General features: G+C 40.1%; 1 protein-coding gene across 1 annotated transcript in view; it reads left to right on the forward strand.

Moving 5' to 3' along the window:
• LOC310704367 (uncharacterized protein) overlaps positions 1-23865 on the forward strand; it is a 375036-nt gene that overhangs the window by 141102 nt on the left and 210069 nt on the right. Inside the window, exons 5-8 of the mRNA XM_083497727.1 lie at positions 3710-3791; positions 6773-6891; positions 17133-17181; positions 18868-18959. Coding sequence (XP_083353853.1) covers positions 18933-18959 — 27 coding nt within the window. The 5' untranslated portion in view covers positions 3710-3791; positions 6773-6891; positions 17133-17181; positions 18868-18932. The remainder of the gene's footprint in view (positions 1-3709; positions 3792-6772; positions 6892-17132; positions 17182-18867; positions 18960-23865) is intronic.

The raw sequence follows: 23865 nt of genomic DNA on the forward strand, positions 1-23865 counted from the left end.
TTTGTCACTTACAGTACTAATAAACTTGCCTCGTGGTGTTGTGTTGAGGCTAATCCATGTACCACCCATACTGAAGACGGATATTGAATATGCAGGTTCAGTTTACCAGTAGCTTCAATATGCTGCTATAATAATGAACTTCAAAGCATACAAAGACATTCACTCTTTCCCCATGTAGCCCCTGACCTTAGAGATTTGTTTTTTATCTTTATATAAAAGGGAAATAAGCCTAGCTTAGATTCTAGGTATTGAGTCCACCACAGAACAATAGTCCATGTGAAACTGATCTACAGCAGCAGCAGCAGCAGCAACAACAACAACAACAACTTCATTCATGGAGGGCTCCCCCCCCCCATTTATTTTTGGACATCATAATTTTGGAGAACAGAAATCCTTGCTTTCAGTCTTTGTAAACACTTTTCCAGATCTTGATGTCTCCTGTTTTGATAAACTTGTCTCTCGAGGAAGGGCAATTGGTTCTTGCTGCACTGTTTACTTTAGGAGTGTCATATTTCCAAGGAAATCAGCCCTGAGTGCTCACTGGAAGGACAGATCCTGAAGCTGAGGCTCCAATACTTTGGCCACCTCATGAAAAGAGAAGACTCCCTGGAAAAGACCCTGATGTTGGGAAAGATGGAGGGCACAAGGAGAAGGGGATGACAGAGGACGAGATGGTTGGATAGTGTTCTCGAAGCTACCAGCATGAGTCTGACCAAACTGCGGGAGGCAGTGGAAGACAGGAGTGCCTGGCGTGCTCTGGTCCATGGGGTCACGAAGAGTGGGACACGACTAAACAACAACAAACATTTCCAGCACAATTCTCACCCTGTCTACTCAGATGCATGCCCTTTTGAATTCAATAGGGCTTACTCCCTAGCCGCTCTGAGCCCAGCTTCAGCTGGGGAGGGCGGGATATAAGTAAAATTTTATTTTATTATTATTATTATGTGGGGTTAGGATTGCAGCCTTTGTGCATTTTTAGAATAATGCGTATTGAGGTAGTAAATCTGGGTGGGTGGTTCAATTTTTAAAAACCCACATCAGTTATGTAGTGGCAAGTTTAGAAGTGTAGGATCTCTTCATGATATTTCTAAAATTATACCACTTTCTAAGATTATACAATAATCTTACAATGAAACAATAATAACAATTAAGGATGCATTGCATCAATTAATGCAGACCTCCGTGCATTGCCTTTCACCTAGATCAATAATGGCGAACCTTTTAGAGAGCGAGTGCCCAAACTGCAACCCAAAACCCACTTATTTATCTCAAAGTGCCAGCACGACAATTTAACCTGAATACTGAGGTTTTAGTTTAGAAAAAAACAACTCATACATTAACATCTTTTATCTTAAAAGAAAAACGCAGTAACAGAGCTTTCAATGATACAAGCAACTTTTTATTGAAAGGTAAAAGTTTGCATTATCCTTGTTTGGGAAATCATGAAAAGGGAATTACTCCCAGACAACATGGCCATTTTGATAATTTCCCTTCAAGAAACTCTTCTTTGGGAGATTTCAAAGCAGAAGCTGAATGGCCATCTGCCATGGGTGCTGTAGTTGAGATCCCTGCATCGTGGGGGAGGGGGTTGGACTTAGATGACCCTCGGGTTCCCTTCCAACTCCCCACAATCCTATGATTTGATCCTATGATTTGATGCAGGAGGGAGCAAAATGCTGCCAGGCTTACTGGCAGTTCTGCACCAATGTGCTTTAAGACAGCGGAATGGAACATTCACCTTTCTGCTGCAGCCCATGGGTGGCAAACCAGCTACTCGTGCACGCATGGCTCTACTTGGCGCACATGCTGCCCCTATGAACTCTGTGCTAGGGTGATGGCACGCGTTCCCACAGAGAGGGCTCTGAATGCCCCCTCTGGCCTGTGTGCCATAGGTTCACCACAACTGACCTGATTACTTGAAGGGCTCCAATATCTTCTTTCACAGTGACTTGAGTTGTGTTTTTCTTGATCAGTTTTCCATCCAAGTGTGCATGCGAGTGTGTGTGCTACTATCTACACTGCTGGGCATTTAACAGAGCATGCATCAGGATTTGAGTCCATATTCTGGATTGACTAGTTTTACATAAACAGCTTTTAAAAACACAAACAGAGCTGCACTTGGTGATTCCCATGTTATATTATTTAAATTCTGTTATTGGTTGCAAAACTTATAATCAAATACATTCTAACTGGAACAATTGAATATTGCACACCATAGCCTTGCCATGGTGGTTCATGCATTGGTTAGGTCACAATGAAATTATTGCAGTGTGCTGTATGTGGGGCTGTCCTTGCATCCGATTAACTATCAGCAGCTAGTGCAAAATACAGCTTCTAGTATGTGTGGTGCAAGGTCAAGATTTTTGTTGCTGACATGGAAAGCCCTAAACAGAGTGGGGCTGGTATATCTAGCAGACACCTGCCCTCACTACTGCTAAGCTCATGTTTAAGGTCTTCAGTATTCCCTGACCAGTGAAAATGCAGAAATGGGCTTTCTTGGACTACTTTTCTGAATGCCCTCCCCTGGGTAATTCACGTGGCAGGGACAGTATTTATCTTTAAGCACCTCTTAAAAACGTATATGTTTATCCAAACTTTGCTGGACTCTGATTTCTACTGTTAAATTATTATTTTAGTTTCATACATGGGTCACTTTTATCTGTGAAATACAATTGCATTTTTTGTTTTATCTGATTTTTAGGAAATTTTTAATCAGTGTTGTACTTTCCTTATTTCTATATAAACTGATAAGAGATTTTATTGTACAGATATTACTGACAACAATAATTTTGGTCTTTTGGCCTGTGGTGCAATTCATTTCTTCTCTGTTGAAATAAGTTTGCATGTTATCAAGATATATGACCCACGTGGACATGTAATTAACATGTGCATACTGGGTGACATGGAATGGCCGAGTTTAATTGCCAGAAGGGGCTAGAAATGTGTTGCTTCATTATTAGATTTGAATATGTTTTGCTGGAAACATCTGAAGATTAGTGTGTGCACTTGTGTGTGTTCTATATAATAGGGCTGTCTTCCAATGAAAGAATTGCAAGTTGATTTATCACCTGCCCTTTAACCAACTAATCCATCAATTAATTGATTAACTTCATTGGCATATAACCAAAACCCTCAATTGTGGGCACCTTTCTGAAATATTGAAGGAAGTGTGAGATAATTTGCAGTTTAATAAACCAAAATTACTGTCCATTGTTGTAAGGATTAGACACCTTTGTCATTTTCTTTGTCATTTCCTGGTCTATAACACACTACACCCAAACTAGCTTTAGATCAGTAACAAGCATGCCTTTAACTTCCATTGATTAAGCAAATTAAGGTTTTGTTGAATAATCCTTTGATTAACAGAGCAATGCTATACATGTCCACTCAGAAGTAAGTCCCATAGAGTTCAGTGGAACCTACTATCAGTTGAGGGTGAATAGGATTCCACCCTTAACCAGTACAACATGGATCCTCAGCATATGTGTATATGTGTTTGTTTGTTTGTTTGTTTGTTTGTTTGCTTGCTTGCTTTTTGTATGTATGTATGTATGTATGTATGTATGTGTACACACACACACATACACACACACACACACAATATTCATATATGCACACATAAACATACAGATTTAAAAATTAAGCTTTATGCCTGCAGCTAGAATGCTAACTTATGGCTACTTACATTTTACCTCTGTTTTTACAGGTGAAATGGGTGGTATATCAGACAGCTTATTAAAGAGACAAGCTTGCTGCTTTCCCAAAGTGGGATGACAGAACAAGTCATGGTATGTATTGTAATTTCAGTGCTGCAATACATCTTGAAGCTGTCTGAGGTAAAACGCTTGCTAAGCATTGCATTGGGGCTGTCAGAATGCTTCATGGGGTAGTAATTAAATTGAGGCAATTCTACAGTTCATTTTGTGGAACCAAGCCAAAACTACATGTAGCCTAGAAATATGTTTCCATAGACCTTTGTTGTCGTTGTTGTTTTTAAGTGGGAAAAACCAGAATTTTTTAATCTAAGGACATTTACTTTGATGGAAGGCATCCATCCACTGTTTTGCTATTGTCCATTCTGCTTTGTTTTTGTTTGCTTGCTCTCTTCTGTTTGTTTGTTAGCTCCCCATCCTACATTATACCTAAAGGAAAGAGGACACTGAGTATTTAAAGGGTAATTGCTTTTGTGGTGTGGACTTCAGCTGCTGTTAATATTACAGGACTGAAAAGCAGAGGGGACTAAGATTTCTGGCCCTGAAGATAACTTCAAGTAGTTTTAGGCGCCTTCCATTTTTCCTTGCTGCTAATGCCTTTGGAGTGTCTGCTAGCACCAGCACAGAGTACAGAAATTAGCGACCTTTCTCCTTACCTTGGGTCCATTCTTGACTCTGCCACAGATCTTGAGACATCATCTGCAATGCCTGAAAAATATAAAAGCATATATGATCCTTCCTAAGTCTGCTCTGTCTGGTTTCAGCAGTAATGCATTTCCCCCCCTAAATATTGGGATTACTTCCCAGAAAATGAATTTGTTAATAGTTTTGTGATATCTGACATTTTGACTATTTGGCTCTCAAAGCTGTTTAGAACCATTATTTTAAATAGTTTAATGCTGTGATATACTTTTTTTAAAAAAAAATTCACCTCAGAAAGCCTGGGGCTTTAATTCTGTTCATTAAAAAGTAAGAATCACTGATCACACTGGAACTTGTAATAAGGAGCTGAATGTTCAGTTAAGGTCCACCATTTCCTTCCAATTGCACTCCGTCAGTGTTGTATTACACACACACACACACACAGAGAGAGAGAGAGAGAGAGAGAGAGAGAGAGCTTGCATTTATTGTTCATGGATGTTGATATGTCCCCCTCCATGTGTGATCTCCAGGAAAATTGCCCCAACTCCCTACCCAAGGTCAAATAAGACCAAATCGCAGCTAACAAAATAACAAACCATCAGCAGAAAATCTTCATTAAGCACTGCCCCAAATTCTTGTTGTGTAGGATTTTTAAAAATCAGATATGGCGAACCTCTGACCTTCAAAATGTTCTTGGATTAAAATTCCCATCAGCACCAGCCAGCTTGGACAATTGTTGTAGAAGATGGGAATTGTTGTCCAGCAATTTCTAGTGAGTCACAGCTCCCCCTCCCTGGTATAAATGATAGTAAATGAATGTGCTTGGGGAGGGAATCCCACAGACAGAGCAAGTTCTTTTTACAGTAGCCACTCACCTTAGATCTAAAGGCCCTTGGAGAAATTCGGCACATCTTTATGACTGTACAGATTTGTATGGGAGTATCTGGGCCTTCAAATATCCTGGCCCCAGTCTCTTAAAAGTCTTGTGGTTAGATCCAGTAGTTTGAATGGAGCAAACCGGCATCAGTAAATCTAGCCCTGGGTGGTCAGATCGAAAGGTCCCAGGTGGTAACTTAGCTGCTATATACTGAATCAACTGCAATTTCCAAATGCTATTCATAGGCAGTGAAATATACAGTGTAGTGAAGAGATCTAAATTGGCGTGCATGCTTTTCCTTCTTACCAGGAGTATATTATTCACTGTTCTGCTCATGCAGTCTGAACAATGCGCCAGAAATGTTTTTTGCCCATTAGGGTTGCGCTTGGCCTGATAGGACATTAGTTGTGCAGGCCTGGTCTCTGATCTTGTGGGATATATTCTGAAAAATATGTTTACTCCCAGAGAATAGGTTGAAAGGACAGGAGGCCACCTTCTGATGGAGTCAAACAGTTGTGAGTCTGGTCAGTGCCTGGGTGACTGCATGGGAACTGCATGTGGGCCACCTTGGGTTCCATGATAGAAATAAAGGTGTGATATGAATATAAATAAATAAGAAGCCTAGTTGGCTCTGAATCCAAGACAGTTATTAGAATTATGGAAGTTTAAATCAGGTCACGGTGGTGACTTTCTTAAGGTATTGGACTTGTGTACATGTTGAGATCCTTACTCTGCAAGTGCTCCAACTCAAACACATAATGTAATTAAGAGTTTCCTGAAACTGTAAACAATGTATGTGTATGAATCTCAGTAGCTGGAATGTGTTGAATTGTTAGACCTGTATTGTCCATATGTAACTGGTCAATGAAAGATTGAGGGCACAAGAAGAAGGGGACGACAGAGGATGAGATGGTTGGACAGTGTTCTCAAAGCTACAAACATGAGTTTGACCAAACTGCGGGAGGCAGTGGAAGACAGGAGTGCCTGGCATGCTCTGGTCCATGGGGTCACGAAGAGTCGGACACGACTAAACGACTAAACAACAACAAACTAGTCAATACCATTTGTTGTTGGAGCAAAACTCCTATCTTACTGGTATAGCCCCTTTAATGATCAGATCTTTCCTTTTATCTGCTTTCTTACTGCCTGAAAATACTATATCAAGCATATGAACTGTTTCTCAATTCCTACCCACAGCTGAAAGAGAATGTACAATATGAAGACCTTGACAAATCTTGTATGTCTGCATGTCTCTTCATATGTCTAATCTCCCACATTAATGCATGTTTACATGAACAAATTCATTAGTTCGTGGCATGAAAATTGTTTTAAATATGTTGATTGAAGGAAATGTCAAAGACTTTTGGAGAATGAGAATGAAAAATTGTAAATATAAGAAAAGTATATATTTATGCTCTCGGCAGCCAAATGTTCTTTTTAATGGAATTTAAATAAATGGAATTTTTATGACAAAAAGGCAACAGTAAAAAGCAGTGATTATATTTTTCATAGTTCATTTGCCTTCTTTGCCCTGCAGATCTTGTGTGGAAGGAAAATGAGATCCCTAGTGAAGTCTACAATGTGATTGACTCTGAAGAAAGATTCTGAGACCTATTGGTGCTTAATGACCCTTGTTGGCCTGTGCTATAGGAACTGGTATGCTCTTAAAAAATAGACAACAGATTCTTTAGAAATGATAAGAAATGTCATTTCTGTTGCGTGTTATCATTGTAGTTGGACATTCTTAAATGCTACTGACTTTAAATAGTTGATTTGTAGAAAGGCATGCTAACCAAATATACTTGTGGAAATCATAAAACTAGCCCAGCGTCGTGAATGCAGTCAGTTAACAAGTTTGGTATTTTTGAATCTGCAGAGGAAAACAATCCCTGTAGGTGAAGCCCATAGTCATCTTTATGTGCCATTACTGTCTGAATATGATAAGGACATAACTCAAGCTTGGATGATCTTTGGAAATTGTGAAGGGCTTAAGCAACAAGAGGTCTATGTACCCTTAAGAATGTCTGCCTCAATCCATTAAACATAGTTCAGGTTAACACCAGAATCTCAAAAGTTATGGAATGCTGCTGCTTCTCAGCCAGCAAATCTTTCTAGACTAGGCCTGGGCAATATCTGGTTTTCAACATCACGATATATCACCAGCTGGATATATCAAAATTTTGAAATAAGGATGGAGCTGTGTAGAGGTATTAGCTAGCTTCATCTCCACCCCCCCCCCAAATATTGTGATTTCTGCATGGCACACACACACATACCATGATTGGCCAGGTCAAAAATTATGAAACCAGTATCACAATATGGTCTTCAAACTGGTTTTGGATGATATATCAATATATCACACAGCCCTATTCTAGACCATGATAGCGACCTAGATCAATTCCACCCTACCTTATATGTATATAGCATTATCTAAAAACCATGGAAGAATAATGCCGTTTTTAGAATATACAAAAAAGTTTTGATATATTATCAAGCTTTTGGGTTCCCCATAACTCTGGAGGGAAACCAATATAATATGGGGAAGTGGGGAGGGTATCTGGTCATGATACTGGTGCACAAGTTTACAGGGTTATTGTTGTTTTTCTGTCACAGAAGGCTCCAAGACTGCTATTTAGCTTTGTTCAAACTTGCGTCCCATGGTTTTCAAATGACATTCTTCCCATTAGTTTGTATGTGTGTATGTGTTGATCTGCAGAATATAGCTTTGAAGGGGCCAGTGTGGGAAAGGGCACTTGGAGGCTTGGTGTGGGAGGACAGAGTTTGAGTTTACTAAGAAGGGTGTACAGTATGGGCGAGAGGACCAAGGGGACACATGTCCTCATGTTGATGAAAGAAGCTGAGGGACCCGAAAGGGGCACTTGACTGGTGGGGAATGTATGAGGAGTGCTGAGGAATTTCCCACTGTTTTGTATGTTAAAAAGTGTTCTGCTATGGCATTGTAGGATTTTAAGTTTTGAGAATTAGAGCAGCTGAGTCAGTGCCGTGAGGCCGTGGCCAGAGGCCCTATAACAAGGCACTGTGTGACCCTGAACTTGCCAGCCATATTTTATATTATATACATTTTTAACTTTGTTGAAACTGAGGAGGAAAATGTTGAGAACTACTTTATTTCATATATTCTGCATTGAGGTAAAGATCAGGAAAGGCAATGATCTTTCCCCCTTTTCACATTTTTGAAAGTTTTCTAGAGGTCACAAAATTGCAACCTTTCCCTATCTTATATTTCCTTCTCTGAAGGTTTCTGTTGGACACAGCACCCTGAGGTGGGATGACTTAGCTAAATGCCACATCAAAAGATATAAGAATATTAATTTGAAGACATTTTAATGGTATATGTGATCAGCAGCCACTTAAAATTCCTGTCCTGTGAGCAACATGTGGGAAGGTGGTAACAAAGATCTCGATTTAGATGGTTGAAACTGAATAGAATAAATGAGATTATTTGCTCTGGCCCAGTCTGTATTCTTTCTCCATATTCTACCCTTTTCTACATTCTTGTGAAACAAGCTAAATGGCTGGTAGGGTCATTTTCATTTTCTCTTCTTTCCCATCCCAAGTTATTTCATTTCTTTGTCTTTTGTTATCTTATTATGAATTTTTTTTTTAGTGTCAAAATTGGGTCAAATATACTTGCAGTGCAATCCTATACAAGGCTACTCAAAAGTCAACCGCGCTGAATGTAATAGGGCTACTTCCGGGCTAGTGGAAGGATAAAGCTAGGATTATAGCCTTATGCATTAACTGTAACCTGTTTCTGAAAACCAAAATAGCATGTCTGCCTATCCATTGGGATTGAGACTGTGGTGGGCATGGAGGGGTAATTTAACTCTTTCCATCCCAGTCACAATCCCAATGTAAACCTTCCTCTTTCCTCCAAAGCTGCTTGTTATATTGAGAGAAAAATAGTGGCTTCAGGAGAGCGAGGTGATTCTCATCAGGGCCATAAAAGGGGGAGATTGGTTAAACAATCCTTCTATGCCCACCATGTTTCTGATCCTGCTATTTTGGTTTTTAAGAACCTGTCACGTTAAGTGCAAAAATGTATTTAGTGTAACATTTAGTTTAGCCCTTGCTGTAATCCTAAACATTAAGGGTGTGCATCAGATTTGGACAGATCCTGAATCCGTCACTGAGATAGGCTGCCTTAGTGGGATTCTGGGGATTTTAAGGCAAAGCTAAATACGGTATGTACCTGAGCCTGAGCCAAACCCCACCCCCATATAAATACCCCCCATACCCAGACATTGCCTTAAAAATTTAAAAATACCCCCCAGATGGGCATGTTGCCCCTCCCCCACAAAGAGGATATGTCCAGGATTTCCTGGACGTAGGAAAACCCTACCCTATTGGAACCAGTGGAATTTTCTTCTGAGTAAAATGCAGAGGGTGGTGATTCTTTCACCACACACACACACACATGGACAGATAAAATTTCCAAAAAAAGAATTATTCAATATGTATATACAGTGGGTGCACTTTAATCAACTCTGCATACAATTCAATACTAAAAGTGTAAACGGAAAGGTCCAACATTGATTATCAATGTAGTTTAAATTATGGCTGTTGATTGCACTCATCTGATGTTGCAAAGTGCCCTGCCCTTGGCAATTTGGCTCTAGGCAGCTGACTGCCTTTGAAGGTCAGTGTAGATCCTTTGTAGTTACGGATTGACAGATCAGACTGTTTCTTTACCAGTGGCGTTCTTATAGGTCCATTCCATCCTGGGTTTTGCAGATTTACAATTGTATGCATTTTGTATTTATAATACATATGCCCAAAGGGCAGAACACAGGACAGCGAGAAGTCTGGATTCCAAGTCCCTCCACAAACGATTGAAAATTTTGCCTATGGTTTGCCTGGATAAGTGAGGATGATGGAGAGAACATAGCAGTAGTCCTCAAATATCTGAAGGGGTGCCATGAGGAAGGTGGAGCAAACTTGCTCTTTGCTACTCCATAGGGCAAAACTGGAACTAACAGTGGAGACTTTGGGAAAGCAGACAGCAAGAGCTATTTGACCATGGAACAGACAGCCTTGTTGGTGGATGGACTCTCCTTTCCTAGAAATATTTAAGCAGAGGTTGGACAACCAACTGCCTGGGATGCTGTAGGTGTAGCTTGCATTGTGAAAACTGCACTTAGCAGGGGGTTGAACTAAATGACCTCACAATGTTCCTAGGGTGTGGCCTAGGAAGAAGTTGATGTCATAGCAACAGTACTGAGGAAACCTTGCAAATGACTTTAAATAAATAACTGTTATTAATGTGAAGCAATCTCTCTCTCCTGAATTTCTTAATGTGCAATACAATAATATAAATAAGCTTTGGGATGAGTGTTGACTAATTAAAATAAAGGTTGCCTTTGCTTGGATTAGGGTTGGCTCCCAGGTCTGACACGTACTGTACATCCTATGCTATTCAACAGCAAGCTATGTTTTAAAATGTGTTTCTTACGAATAAGTTTTAATCTGTTCACAAATACTTGCGAGAATAATATTGCAAGCGGGGCATTCCTCCTGCACGTTGCTATTGGTTCCTTGTGAGACTGAGTTTTGTGTAATTTTGTCTGAAATTTTCATGGGTTTTATGAAAAGTAACAATTTATGTGAAAAGAGATTCTTCTTGAAAATCAATTCAGCAGCATGAAGTAATGTACTTGCCATGTGGGAATATTAATAGGAAAGAAAAATGACATGGATATATAAGAAATTAAACTAGATCCCAGGAGAGTAGATATCTGTGAGCGTTGCAATGAATACTGTAAAACATATAGCCCACCATTTTGCAATCAAAAGAAAAACATATGTAGAAAATTATTTTTCAATCTCACTCCTGTGATAAGATATGTATATAGGAGGCATAGAATAGAACAAGCCCATTGTAACTGAAAGCAGAAAGTCTGTTGATTTCAATTAATGCTGGAAACAAGTATAGCTTTTATAGTGGCCATATACAATGAGCCACCATTTGGGCTGAAATGTTGCTGACTCCTTTTTGTGCAAGGACTGGGCAGTCCCTTGGTTTGGGTTTCACAATGGGACAGTAGTGGTGGGTTATGTTAGTGCGTGAATGCCAACTCTTTGGAAACCTTTTATTTGTGCCAGCGGAGCTCCATAGAAATTCTCCCTGCGTCTTCACAGCAGCAGCAGCAGCAGTCCATCCCTCTCTTGGTGAATTTCCATGACAGGCATAAACACCTCACCCATTGAGTTCTTCTCTTAATGTCTTTGTTATTTACAAGTTGTATTACACTACTGATCTACACAAAGAAAACAAATCAGAAACAGAACTATATACAAAGCTCTTCTGTCCTCTGCCATCTGGCCATAGAGAGACACTCTGGCAGCACTCACCGAACAATGCTGATCACATGACCTGAGAAGGACATGAGTTGCTGTGGAGAATTCTCATTGCTAAGCAACTGTTCAAGGCCATTACAAGTTTATGTTGGCAATACACCAGTGGGGCGGGTGCCAGATTCCAGGTGTGCAGGATCTACTTTGATTTTCATTACAACCCTAAGATGTCTCTTGGCAACAGGGTGGTTCCAGAATAGGGCTCTGGCTGTCTCCTTGCCAAGTGTCAAAATAAGCTCCTCCTCCCCTCCTCACAATCTGGGCTGATCCCAGCCATCCCTGATGAGGGGAAGGATATCTGGTTGCAGAACAGCCACTGCTTCTTAAAAGTTATTCATATGAGTATCACAATAGTCTAGGGGCAGGACTGAGGAACCTCTCCATCCTTAATGTATTTAAAGGAGGAGCCTCTCTATCCTTATTTTCCTCTTCTGTCCCTGTCCCCTCTCCCGTGTGTGTGTGTGTGTGTGTGTGTGTGTGTGTGTGTGTGTTCAGTTTGTAAGCCTGCGGATAGAGACTGTCTTGATTTAATGGATTGTATGTAAGCTGCTTTGGGAGCCTTTTGGAATGAAGAGTGTGGGATGGTGATGATGATGATGATGATGATGATGATGATGATGATGATGATGATAAGAAGAAGAAGAAGCAGCAGAAGAAGCAGCTCAATTTTGGTATAAAAACTGCACACTTTGAATTACAGAATTCTGAATCCAGGAATTTATTTCAAGTACAAAAACTGAATAGAGACACACAAGAATCCACCCCTGATTACCCATCCCTCAGCTTTCCTCATTTCAGCAGTTTAGTGTAATTTTGTTCCTGCTATTTTAAACAATTAGAGTCAGAGATCTTTGCTGATATACTGCCAATCATCCAGAGATCCACTAGTAGATTATGATCTGCTTTCTGCCCACCTCTGGGACAGAGGATACTCTTCTGAGATTCTAAAGCAGGGTCAGGGATTAAGATCAAGCTGGCAGGCTGGATCTTGAGCTCCCTTTTTTGTCTCGTGGCCCACTTAAGTAGGGATGCCCACCTATCAATCTCCTGACATCACTATGGGGTTCCATATTCCTCTTCAAAATTATAACCCAAAGTACAGTGTGACTTACATAAAAAAATATCATAATTTTTCAGTCTTCCCCTGTGAAACTCTAGGACTGTTTTTGTTTGTTTTCTCAGGATGATTGACAGGATGCTTAGGGCGCTGTCACTGATGCTTAGGACATTTTTGGATAGATGGTCTATCCCCTATTATGCCATTACTACCCTTGTGTTGATAAGTCAGTTCCTGTGACACCGTGGAAATGGTCATGGGACTACGATTCTAATATTCATTACAGTAGCGCAATAGAGGCCCAGCCATGCAGAAATAGATCTGTACTGTTTGCATGGAAAAAGGAAGAGCAAAGTTTCTGGCGCCCTCCTCCTCCATTAGGGGAAGCAATAAGCAGCAATATGTTTTGTTGTTTCCTTATTTGGAGCAGACATTATGCCATCTATTGAGATAACTGGCATTTCAAGAATAACAGAACCACCAGTTCACTTACCATTTGAGAAAGCTTCTTGTGTGCTTTCAACATTAATAAAAGGAGCACTGCTTATTAATGTTGTGAGCCCCTGACACCCACACCCCAGTATTGGATACATTTAACCTTTCCTACCTTCTTCCATCCTGCCCCTCCAAGGAGTAAGTGAAAGCTCATAGAATACTTTCCCAGTATTTTCTCCCCCCCCCCAAGAAGTAATACATTGCAACCATAGGGGGCAATGCAAGCTTATTGGTGGAGCTCCAGGTTGCATGCACACGTAGGTGTCAGCTGTGCACACAGGATTACCAGGGAATGTATGCAGTAGGCAGAGAATGTATTCCTCTTGGTTTATATAAACTAACTTATGATTAACTGTAAAGCTGTATTGTGCCTTTGCCTCCGAAAGTTCAGTTTCTCACTTGTCTTTAGTCTTCTTGAGTTGATATGAAGAAGGCAGCAATTTATTTTGCTCTGATCATTTACAGTGCTACACACAAAGCAAGTGAACATGTAATTTTGATGGCGTCAAAGTTGAAACAGACTGGTGTTAGTATGAGCCTCTCGGTGCGCGCTGACTACAATCTGTCAGTATTTCTGACATAATTTAATTTCTGCAAGTGCATTTCTCCCTGACATAATTTATACACCCTAATATAAATCCCAAGTGTTGAAATCGAACTTGTACCTAAATTGTATTGGAATTTTCATGGTATCTATTTATTACAAAAAAAGCAACAACACTGAATAAAATGTAATTGTCATAACAATAAAACCGTATTTATACATTACGTTATTCAGTTGTATTTACTTTCACTGATTGGAAAGCTCTTTACAGGAAAAGAGCAGAGAATGAAAATAATGATAATTTCCATATCCTCCAGTATAATGCATGACTACGAGTGTAGGTTTCCCTGCCCCCTCTTCTGTAATACAAGATTATTTAGGAGAAACACAACTGAACTACTATTAACATGATTAGGGAGCTGCTCTTACAGCCTATTTTCCCTTATTTTCATTTTGTTTCATTGTAAAACATGTTTTAGACAATTACTATTTACCAGGGATTTCTTGGGGGGGGGGGAATGTAATGTTCAACCTGAATGTTAAAATGCACTCTCTGTTTTGAAGCTGATAGAAATATCATTTAAATTGAACTCTTCATGCAAAAGTACAGCAGATAAATCACTTAGCAAATAAACACTCCATCAGTCGCAGATTGGAAGTATGCATGACTTTCTTCGAAAGACATGCATTTATATCAAGCCTTCTTGTGTGGTATTTTTTGATAGGTATATGACGTTTAGGCCCAATCTATGACTTTAAAATATTAGCAGGAATCCCAATTGTTGAGAATCAAAGGGGGGGGGGTATCTGCAGAAGTAGAAAACAAAAGGGGGGGGAGTACCTAAAGGAGCAACACCAAGTATAACCCAGATACTCCAAGTGAGAATGCTAAATGGCCACCGAATGCTGAGGGGGAGAAACAGAATGGGATATCCTAAATGAAGGCATGACTGTCTGGCTGTCTGGAACATCGAACAGAAATGCTCCATGCTACAAAAGGTTTTGGGTTCAACTTTTGAGCTCTCAAACACAGGTGCTAGTGGAGTCTAGAACTGTTTAGCTCTGTGTTTTATGTGGAGAGCAAAGCAACTCTCTGGCTTACCTGTGCAGGTAATTCTTCCTGGGAGTAAGGAGTAAATGGAAACTTCATATCTTACTGGTGCCTTGTTTGGAACACCAGTGTCTACCTTTGTTCTGGTATGCCTCTGTGTTTCTAGTCAGCCTTTGAAACCAATTCTTGGCCTGTTCTCCAGTCCCGCATCTGGTTTTGTCCTCTCCTCCTGCTTTGCCTTCAGTCCTGACTCCTGGCTTTTTCTCCACCATTGCTCTCTTGTTTTTACTCTTGACAGCCCGGCAACCAAGACTCCTGGTTCACTCCAGAGATTGGTGCCAAAGGATTAGCCCTGCAGCGGGTGGGTTGGTACCACTAAGTGCCTGCAAATCCTTTCCACAATAGGCTTCTTAGTGCTGCTGAAGCATAGTTCTGCAGTCACCTAGAAATGAAAAAGCAAACAAACACTGGTTTTATTTCAACCACAAATATAGCCCAATATGCTGCATAACAATTCTGGAATGCCCATCCCTATGGGGAAGTTTGCTAGTCTGTTTGCTCAAAAGTAAGGACTGTTTGAGTCTAGAAAATGTACTTGGGAATCCAACGATGTCCCCGTTTGGTGTGGTTTAAAGCAGTTCTCCTGGCCACAGATGAGATCTGTCCATTAAGTGATCATTTTCTGTTCCTTCTTGCCTCACATGCATGATTAAAAAACACAGGAAAACATTCTTGGATCAAAACAAGCGACAACATTATTGTTTGTATATGCAAGTTAATTTGGCTCAGGCATTGGGTGATTTCCCATTCAGTTAGCCCACATGGTGGCTGCTGACCAGGGAGTTGATTCTGGGTAGGATTGTCCTGTAACTTACATCATAAAGGAGCAGCCGACATCTCCCCTAGGTGAACATGCTGTTAGTCATTGCTTTACTCTGTCTTTTCGTACTGATCAATGGAACTAACAAGATTGTGTGAAGTAAAGAATGGAAGTTACCCTCTTAGCACTCAGATTGTAAACAACAGCACTCCAAAATAACCATTCAAAACTAAGCATGTTAGAATGAAAACCCTAGGAACAAATGACTCGACTGAACCTAAACCACTGAACTGCTTAGCATCCAGTAAAAGCCTGTGCTGCAGATAAATTAAAGTGATGACTGAATGGGCAACCTTGCATTAAAAAGCATGTACTAGGATTGCCTCTTTCCTTGAGTTGGTGCCCACTTAATCACAATCCCTTAATGGCTCACAATTGATATCACAAAAGGGCCAATCCACAATAGGACCCTTTAGCAAACCTGAGTCACTGAAAAGCAGTCAGAAGCAGGATAAAAATGCTTGTTAATATAGTGCAACATCCCCCACAAAGCTAGAATTGCAAAGCTTGGGAGTGCCACAGAATCCCTACAAAATCCCCACAGCCCACCTTACGACAAATGTGCAGGTCTAAAAACTGTTGAGTTTAGAGGGAATGAGGGAGAAAGAAAAACAAAGAACAAAAGTAGAACCATCCGAGTGCAACATTTTGATTGGTTTACTTATTTTACTTATTCAATTTCACTATTGCAAAAAAGGAGGGAAGGAAGGAAGGCTCCAGTATTTACTGGGATCAAGGACCAAAATGCCAGAAATTAGCCTGCTAAAAGCTGCATTACACTGAAGAACATGCACATAGAGATACAGAAGATTAGCAAGCTGAGCAGTGAATACTTTGCTTGTCTTGGGTCCATAAGAGACACTCATGGGCAGTACAAGGCAGATGTCTTTATGAGGGTCAACGAAGCACCTTGCTGTTCATAAATGATCCAGAGCATAGCAGTTACCAATTAGATGTGTGTATGTGTGTTTTGTGTCCAGCTGGTTAAAAACTTAAATCTTAGCTTGTTGAAGCAAGTTATTTCTTCTCTATACTTTGTATTGTGACATGGCTATTAGTAAAAAAGACCTTTAGAAGGAGAAACACCATTCTCTCTGAATTCATGGACACACTGAAATAATTCTGATAAACATATCGTAGCTTATTAAACCAAAGTATAAGCAGTCATGTTGTTTGTGTGTAGAGCCCCTTCATTCCTCCTTTAGTCTGAATTGAGATAATATGGTGACATGTCCTTGAACGACTCATAGGATTAGACCATCTTCAAACCCTTGTTTAATATTCCAGCTGGTTCTAAAGTTTACAACTGTAGTTCCCAAATTCCGATGATAACCTGAATAGAAGTACAGTAGAATTAAATATATGGCTACTGTATAATCATGCATTTTGGGGGGAATAACCAGATGAGCAGAGCATAATGAAACACTTCCCTTTTTTAATGGAAATTGGCAAAATATTTGAATATGTTATATATTGGTTTATTTTAATCATGCAGGTTCTGGCTCTCACCAGGAATATGCTGACTGGAAATGGCAGAATAGCAGGTAGGGGATACTTCCTTTCATATACTCTATGGAGAAGGAGATCTGAGCACAACAGATTGTATACATCATAGAAGAAAGTTAGTGGACATCGAACACTATTGTGTTCAGTATATCCAGGGCTTTTTTTCAGCCGGAGTTCACCGACGCTCAGGTGGGCACCATTGCCATCTAAGAGAACAGGGGAGAGGCACATACTGAGCTCTGGCACCTTTTCCCCTAGAAAAACAGCACTGAGTATGTCTTTTATAGCACAGAAACCATTTCCATGGAAGCTTTGTGTATATTAAAGCATATGCTTTAGAAATCCATTATATTTGTCACCTTTTCGCTGTATTGTGGGTAAGGTTTGCTTCAATGCAGATGAGGAACACAAGTGCCAACTGACAATATGAAGATGCATTTCACTCCTAGAGACTGAGAATATGTCACAGCATTCTTAACATGATATCTTTTCAAAGGCTTAAAGCTGGACACTTCACATCACAAGGGGATATTCAATATTTCAAAAATTTATATCGGGCAAATTTTCCTATGCCATTCTGCCGTAACAAAATCCATTTCATGTTTTTCTAATGATTACTAAGGCAAGAGATAACATATTTTGTGTGATTGCTGTGGCTGACATAAAAATTAGAATTCGTTACCTTTCAGAGTGTAGTAATAAAGGGGCAAGGGGCAAGGCACTTCATAGTGCTTTTACTTTTTAGCCTTATGAAAATCTGTGCTTCAACAGCAATATCCATATGCAGTGTAATATATGTCTGTTAGCAAATACAGCTAAAAAAGCTGCCTCCTGGGGAAAAAACCATTTTTGAAAAGACCTGCTCTAAAATCAAAATTGAATTATCTTGGTCAATATTTTTTGCTTTTAATTTTAATGGCAAATATTAATAGAGCCCTCTAAATAAATAAATAAATGAAAAGCCGGGGACAAACTGATCCCCCTCATCCCCCATCTTTTGTTGTTGCAGCGCTGTTTGTATTTACATCCAGTCATTTATTGCCCATTAAAGAAGTAATGCTATGTTAATGTAAGGGAAAAAATCAATGCTACTCAGATCAGTAGCTGTGGGGAAACAGTGCAGCAGCTGGTTTGCAAACAGCAAGCCCACATAGATCAATGAAATTACAAGCTAAATCTGCTGATGCTCACAAACTGCTCCAGCATTGTGAAGTCTAACCTTTCTCAAGTTCAAGATCTCTGGCAAGCCAGCAATTGCTAAATGAAAAGGAGGGTGGGGAGGAGAGAGAAAGGAAAAGAAAGAGAACATATCAGTGGACTTGTTTGGAATTTTCAGCATCATATGTAATATTCCACTTTTGAAGTTATCAGTATAACTGCACGTTTGTAACAGATATAAAAGCCTCTGTAATCTCTAAGTGAGCAATGCTGCAATCTGCACACTTGGGAGATTTTCTTTTCAAAAAATGTTCAAATCTGTCACATATTACCTTGAACTGTAACACTGGAGGGGTAGAGAGCACTTCTGTAATGTGTTTCGTAATGTGAATTCCAGGAAATAATTTATAAATGAACAACAGCAGGACTTCTGGGATGTGCTAACGGCCTTTTGTTTCATGCCTTGAATGGTTGCCTTAAAAATATTCCTTTAACTTTGTATAATTAAATCTGTACATATTGCAAGATAGAGTCATGTTGATCCTTTACACACGTTTGCCACACAGTAAAACAACCACCATGGAAACAGTAAGAATGCAATCCTAGAGAAGTCTGCTCAGATATCATCCCCATGGAGTTTAATGGGGCTTACTCCCAGGTAAGTGAGTATAGTATTGCTAATATTATACATTGCTTGCTTATTTTTTATTCTTCACTGAGTGTTGACTATGTGATGCAAGGAATGCACACCTCTGGAATGACCAAGCTTTCCTGCTTGGTGGGTAGCACATATTCATCTATTTTCATGAATGCAAATGTACCCTTTTTGGAAGTGAATAGGGAAGTTCTTATAGATATCAGAGGTTTGTGTTTCCCCTCTGAACTCGCTCAGAAACCAATACTATTTGTTTGCCTTTATCTATTCCACAAATGCCATCATTGAAGGGGCATTTCTGGCGAAGAGAGGAATACACTGAAAGAGTATGCACACATTCCAGCTTGTCAATATCCTTCTTAAATTGTGGTGCCCAGACCTGGAGACAATAATCCAGGTGTGATCTAACCAAGGCAGAACAGAGCAGGACTATTACTTCCCTTGATCTGGACACTATGCTTCTGTTGATGTAGCCAGAATAGCATTAGGTTTTTGTTTTTGTTTTGCTGCTGCATCACACTGTTGACTCACGTTAAACTTGTGGTCTACTAAGACCTCTAGATCTTCTCACATGCATGACTGTCAAGCCAGTTGGCTCCCATCTTATATTTGTGCAGCTGGTTTTTCCTGCCTTAGTGTAGAACTTTATATTTGTCCCTATTGAAATTAATTTTGTTAGTTTGCGCTCAGTTCTCCAATCTGTTAAAGTAATATTGAACCTTAGTTCTGTCTTCTGTGGTGCTAGCTACTGGTCCTGCAAATTTGATGCACATCCCCTCAATTCCTTCACCCTGTAGAACCCCACTTGTCACTTTTTCCAGGATGATAAGGAACCATTAAGGAGGACTATATGGGTTCAGTTACTCAACCAAATCCACCTAACAGTAATCTTATCCAGCCCACATTTTACCAGCTTCTCTGCAAGAATATCATGGGGAACTTTGTCAAAAGCCTTACTGATATCAAGATAGACTATGTCCACAGCATTCCCCTGATCCACTAAGCTTGTAACTCTATAAAAAAAGAAAAGAAATGAGATTGTTTTGGCATGATTTGTTTTTGAGAAACCCATGCTGTGTTTAAGTAATCACAGCATCCTTTTCTAAGTACTCACAGATTGACTGCTACCTAGGTCTTCTTTCCTTTCCCTTTTGAAGATGGGGCAACATTTGCCTTCCTCCAATCTGCAGGGACTTCACTTGTTCTTCAAGAATTCTGAAAGGTTATAGACAGAGGCTTTGAGATTACATCTGCAAGCTCCTTTAGTATCCTTGGGTGCAGCTTATGAGGTCCTGGAGATTTGAATTCAAAGTAGCTGCACAATGACTGAAGCGTATCCATATTTTGGAGGAAAAAAAACATGATAGGAGACTTAGGGTAGCATCCAGATTTAGTCCTATTATCCTGAATAGGAATAATGTTGGATACAACCCTTAATATTTTAGGTAGATGTGAGCGGATGATAAAAGAAACATGTATCCTTCCCAGCAAATTGAGGCTACCACCCTATGTCCACTTACCTGAGAGTAAGTACGAATGTATTTGATGGGACTTTCAGATTAGACATGCATTGGCTTGTGCTGTGTGTGTTTCACTCTAGCATGCTATCAGCACATCAGGAGCAAGCAGAGGAATGAGGAATTAGTTTGATAGTCTTGGATACTACTTTTCTTGGTCCAGATAAATCTATCTATCTATTTACAAGATTTCTAGCTTACCTTTTGGAGTGTTACACACATTAAAACCTGATTCACCGTAAACAATGGCCAATAAAAGGGAGAAAAAGAGAGACGTGCCAGATAAATACAGTGAAGATCCATTTAATTGCTGCATTTTTTTCCTTGCTAGGAATTGCTCTCATCCCCAGAAAGATATAAAGCAGATCAACAATCCAAAACTTTTGACGGGTGTATCTGCTTGCAATACCAGTGAAACATAATGATGTGTATTGTTATATTTGGAAGTTATAGGCCACAATCTATTTATACGGAACTAATACTTTTAGTCAGCAACATGTACATCGACATCAAAAGATGCATTCAGTTTATCGCGGGAGGCTAATATGACCATTGTGACAAAGATGTGCCTCTGATCTGCTCCTGAAAGAAAGTAGAGAGGCCCTTTCATGCACGGAAGCCTTAGGTGTACATGGGTGCCTCTTTGTGTATCAAGAGCCAATAGACTGTGCTGAGCCTTTTGTCTTAAATCTAATATTTAGGGAACTGAAGGAAACAAGACAAGGATTATCTATGACATTTTCATTTTTAGATACAGTGCTATATTTGCTGGTAAAGCAAATGGCTGTCATGCATTCATTGAATGGTGTGAGTAGTAATAATAATAAAAATCCATCCACTCTGAGCCTAGGATAAGCTTTAATTTGTTCCATAGGCAAATAGGAAAATGGCTGTGTTTGTTTTGCAGCTACAGTAATGCAGACAAATAAAAATGAAATATGTACACTGTAAGAAACTCTTATATTCCAGCACTGGAAACAAAGCAGGCGATGGACGTGGGTAGCCTTTTTAAACCTTCCCTCCCCCCCTACTATTATACCCCCCCCCAAAAAAATCAACAACCCAAAAACATTTCCATACCCAGTGATCCTAAGCAATAATTCCTCTTTACTGCAATAAGTACCTGCTTTTGAGGAAGAGAAAGCTGATGAGCTGCAGGCTTCCCTGCTGCTAAATTCATTTAACAAGCTACTCCTGATGTTTTCTGCTTTTAAGGCCAATGGGAACATTATAGATTCTCCCCCCCCCCCTCAATATCACAGTGAACCAGAAACTTATCTACTGATGTAATGGCCCAAGGTTCAGAGCATCAGAGCAGGATATTGTCCCCATCCACAAAAAAGAGCATTTACTCAAAAGTGTTGCTTGCTATTGGTATACTGAAGCATGCATGGACCTTCGCCCCAAGCCCTTGTATCCTATAATGCTAGTGTGAACTTCAGAATTCCCGTGCACACGTAGAGCTCTACACAAGCAAAGGCTTCCCTATTATTTGCGCTGTCAAGGAAATGTCCGTGAACGCTGTTGAAATTGCGCATTTAGACTTCTCAGACTTGGTAAAAAGCCTGGAAAAGTTTATGCTCGTGAATTTTTTAATGCAAAGTAGAATACAGAAAAGCTTTAACTCTGTGGCAAACAGGGTAGGGGGGCTTGTGTGTAGATTTTGTAGTGAAACTAAAAGGCAATACAGCAGCAGTATGGCTGGAGGGTGGGGTGGGGTGGGGACAGCAAGGCCAAAAGTCAGGTCCAACGAACTGACAATTCTCAGCCTTTTGGAATAAGCATATCCTTACCCTTTTGCCCTTAATGGCTAAGGAATTGTGAGCTGTAGCGTTTCTGCCCTGTTGAAAGGGAGAGGGAGACACATGTATCCAGTCTTTACTCTTGTTTTGTGCTGTTTCCGATTCATCATTCTGACTGCCATCATTAACATACAAATGTATGACCGAAAAAGTTATTATTTATAGAATTTATATCCTGCTCTTCCTTGGGACTGATCTCAGGGTGGGTAACAGCAAAGCGAAATAAAATAAGTAAAAACAGAACTCACAATGAAAACAATCTAGTAAAACATCTGACGTCTGTCATCTGCCACCATGCAGGCTCCCTGTCACACCAGAAGTGTCTGTGAGAAGAGAAGGCTTTTATCCAAAAGTTAAAGTTCCTACTAGCTCAACCTTAGGGAAGGGCAGAGTGCTCCATAGCCAGGGTGCTATTGCCAAGAAGAACAACACAATTGTATATCATGGAACTTTGAAGTGTCAGGCATAGCCCTACTGGCTTTAGCCCAAACGTAGCAGAGTTTTCCTGCACAGCGAAGAAGCTAGTTGCGGCGGTAATGACTAGTCAGCTAGACTCAGAATGACTATTTACAGGATTTATTAAAAGGAAAAAATAAAACCAGCAGAGTTTCTGCATACAAATAAAAGCAAAATAAATCCTCTCTTTCTTTCTCTCTCTCTCTCATAACCATACACAGCACTTCTAACTCCTAACACACCTCACACCAAACTGTGCTAGCATTCCCAGATAACAGAGTTGAGTGCTGGTTGTTAACCAATCAGAGTAAGTAGTTTCTAGGTCAAGCAGACCTTGGCTTTCTGCCAAGAGTAAATTGACACCAGCTTGAGTTAATTGTGTGAAGCTAGAATCTGCAAGTTTCCCACGAGAACCAATTAACAGAAACTGAACAGTATAGGTGTTCTTTTGGGATGACCATGGGACCTACGTTACAAAGGACAGCTCTCCATTTGAAGGGCTGTCTGACCCAAGTCCAGTTTTGAAAACACTTGGATCGCAAGACTGAGCAGGGATACATGTCACCTAGTCATAGCCTGCCCTACTACATTGAGATGCATTGCATTTGTATTTAAATTATAGTAATTATTTCTAATTTTGCATCTATACATATGGATTAGCATATGCGAATTTTACGCATGTCAGTGCTCTCTCTTTTTGCCTCTTTTACCTTTCTTCTTGGCATGCCACCTAATGCCCTAGTCCAGTGGTTTGGAGATACAAAGAGGTGCATTTGTTTACAACTAAAGGAATGGAGTGGTCTGTTTCTACTTACGGAATCGAACCCTGCCCCTCCCAAGCCACTGGTGAGTAGGGTGGAGTAGAAGGTGCAGGATAAGACAGTGCTATCTTCTTCCACTTAAAATCCACAAAGTCCTCATGGGCCCTAGAGTTGCTTCTCGTCAGTTGTGTGGGGAGGCCAGGAAGTAGCATGGGCAGAAGTCCTTTGCATGCAGACTTCATGGAGGCCGTGCTGTGAGCTGTTTGTTTTGTTAAAACAAATGTTTTTGAAGTCAGGAGTCACTTTAAGACCTGTCAAACTTTTCCTGTCAACCTTCAGAGGTCAAAACCAGATGTGACACCTAAAATTCAAA

This window comes from Podarcis liolepis, assembly GCF_965112155.1.
Source record: "Podarcis liolepis genome assembly, chromosome: 3".
In the NCBI taxonomy this organism is placed as follows: Eukaryota; Metazoa; Chordata; class Lepidosauria; order Squamata; family Lacertidae; genus Podarcis; species Podarcis liolepis.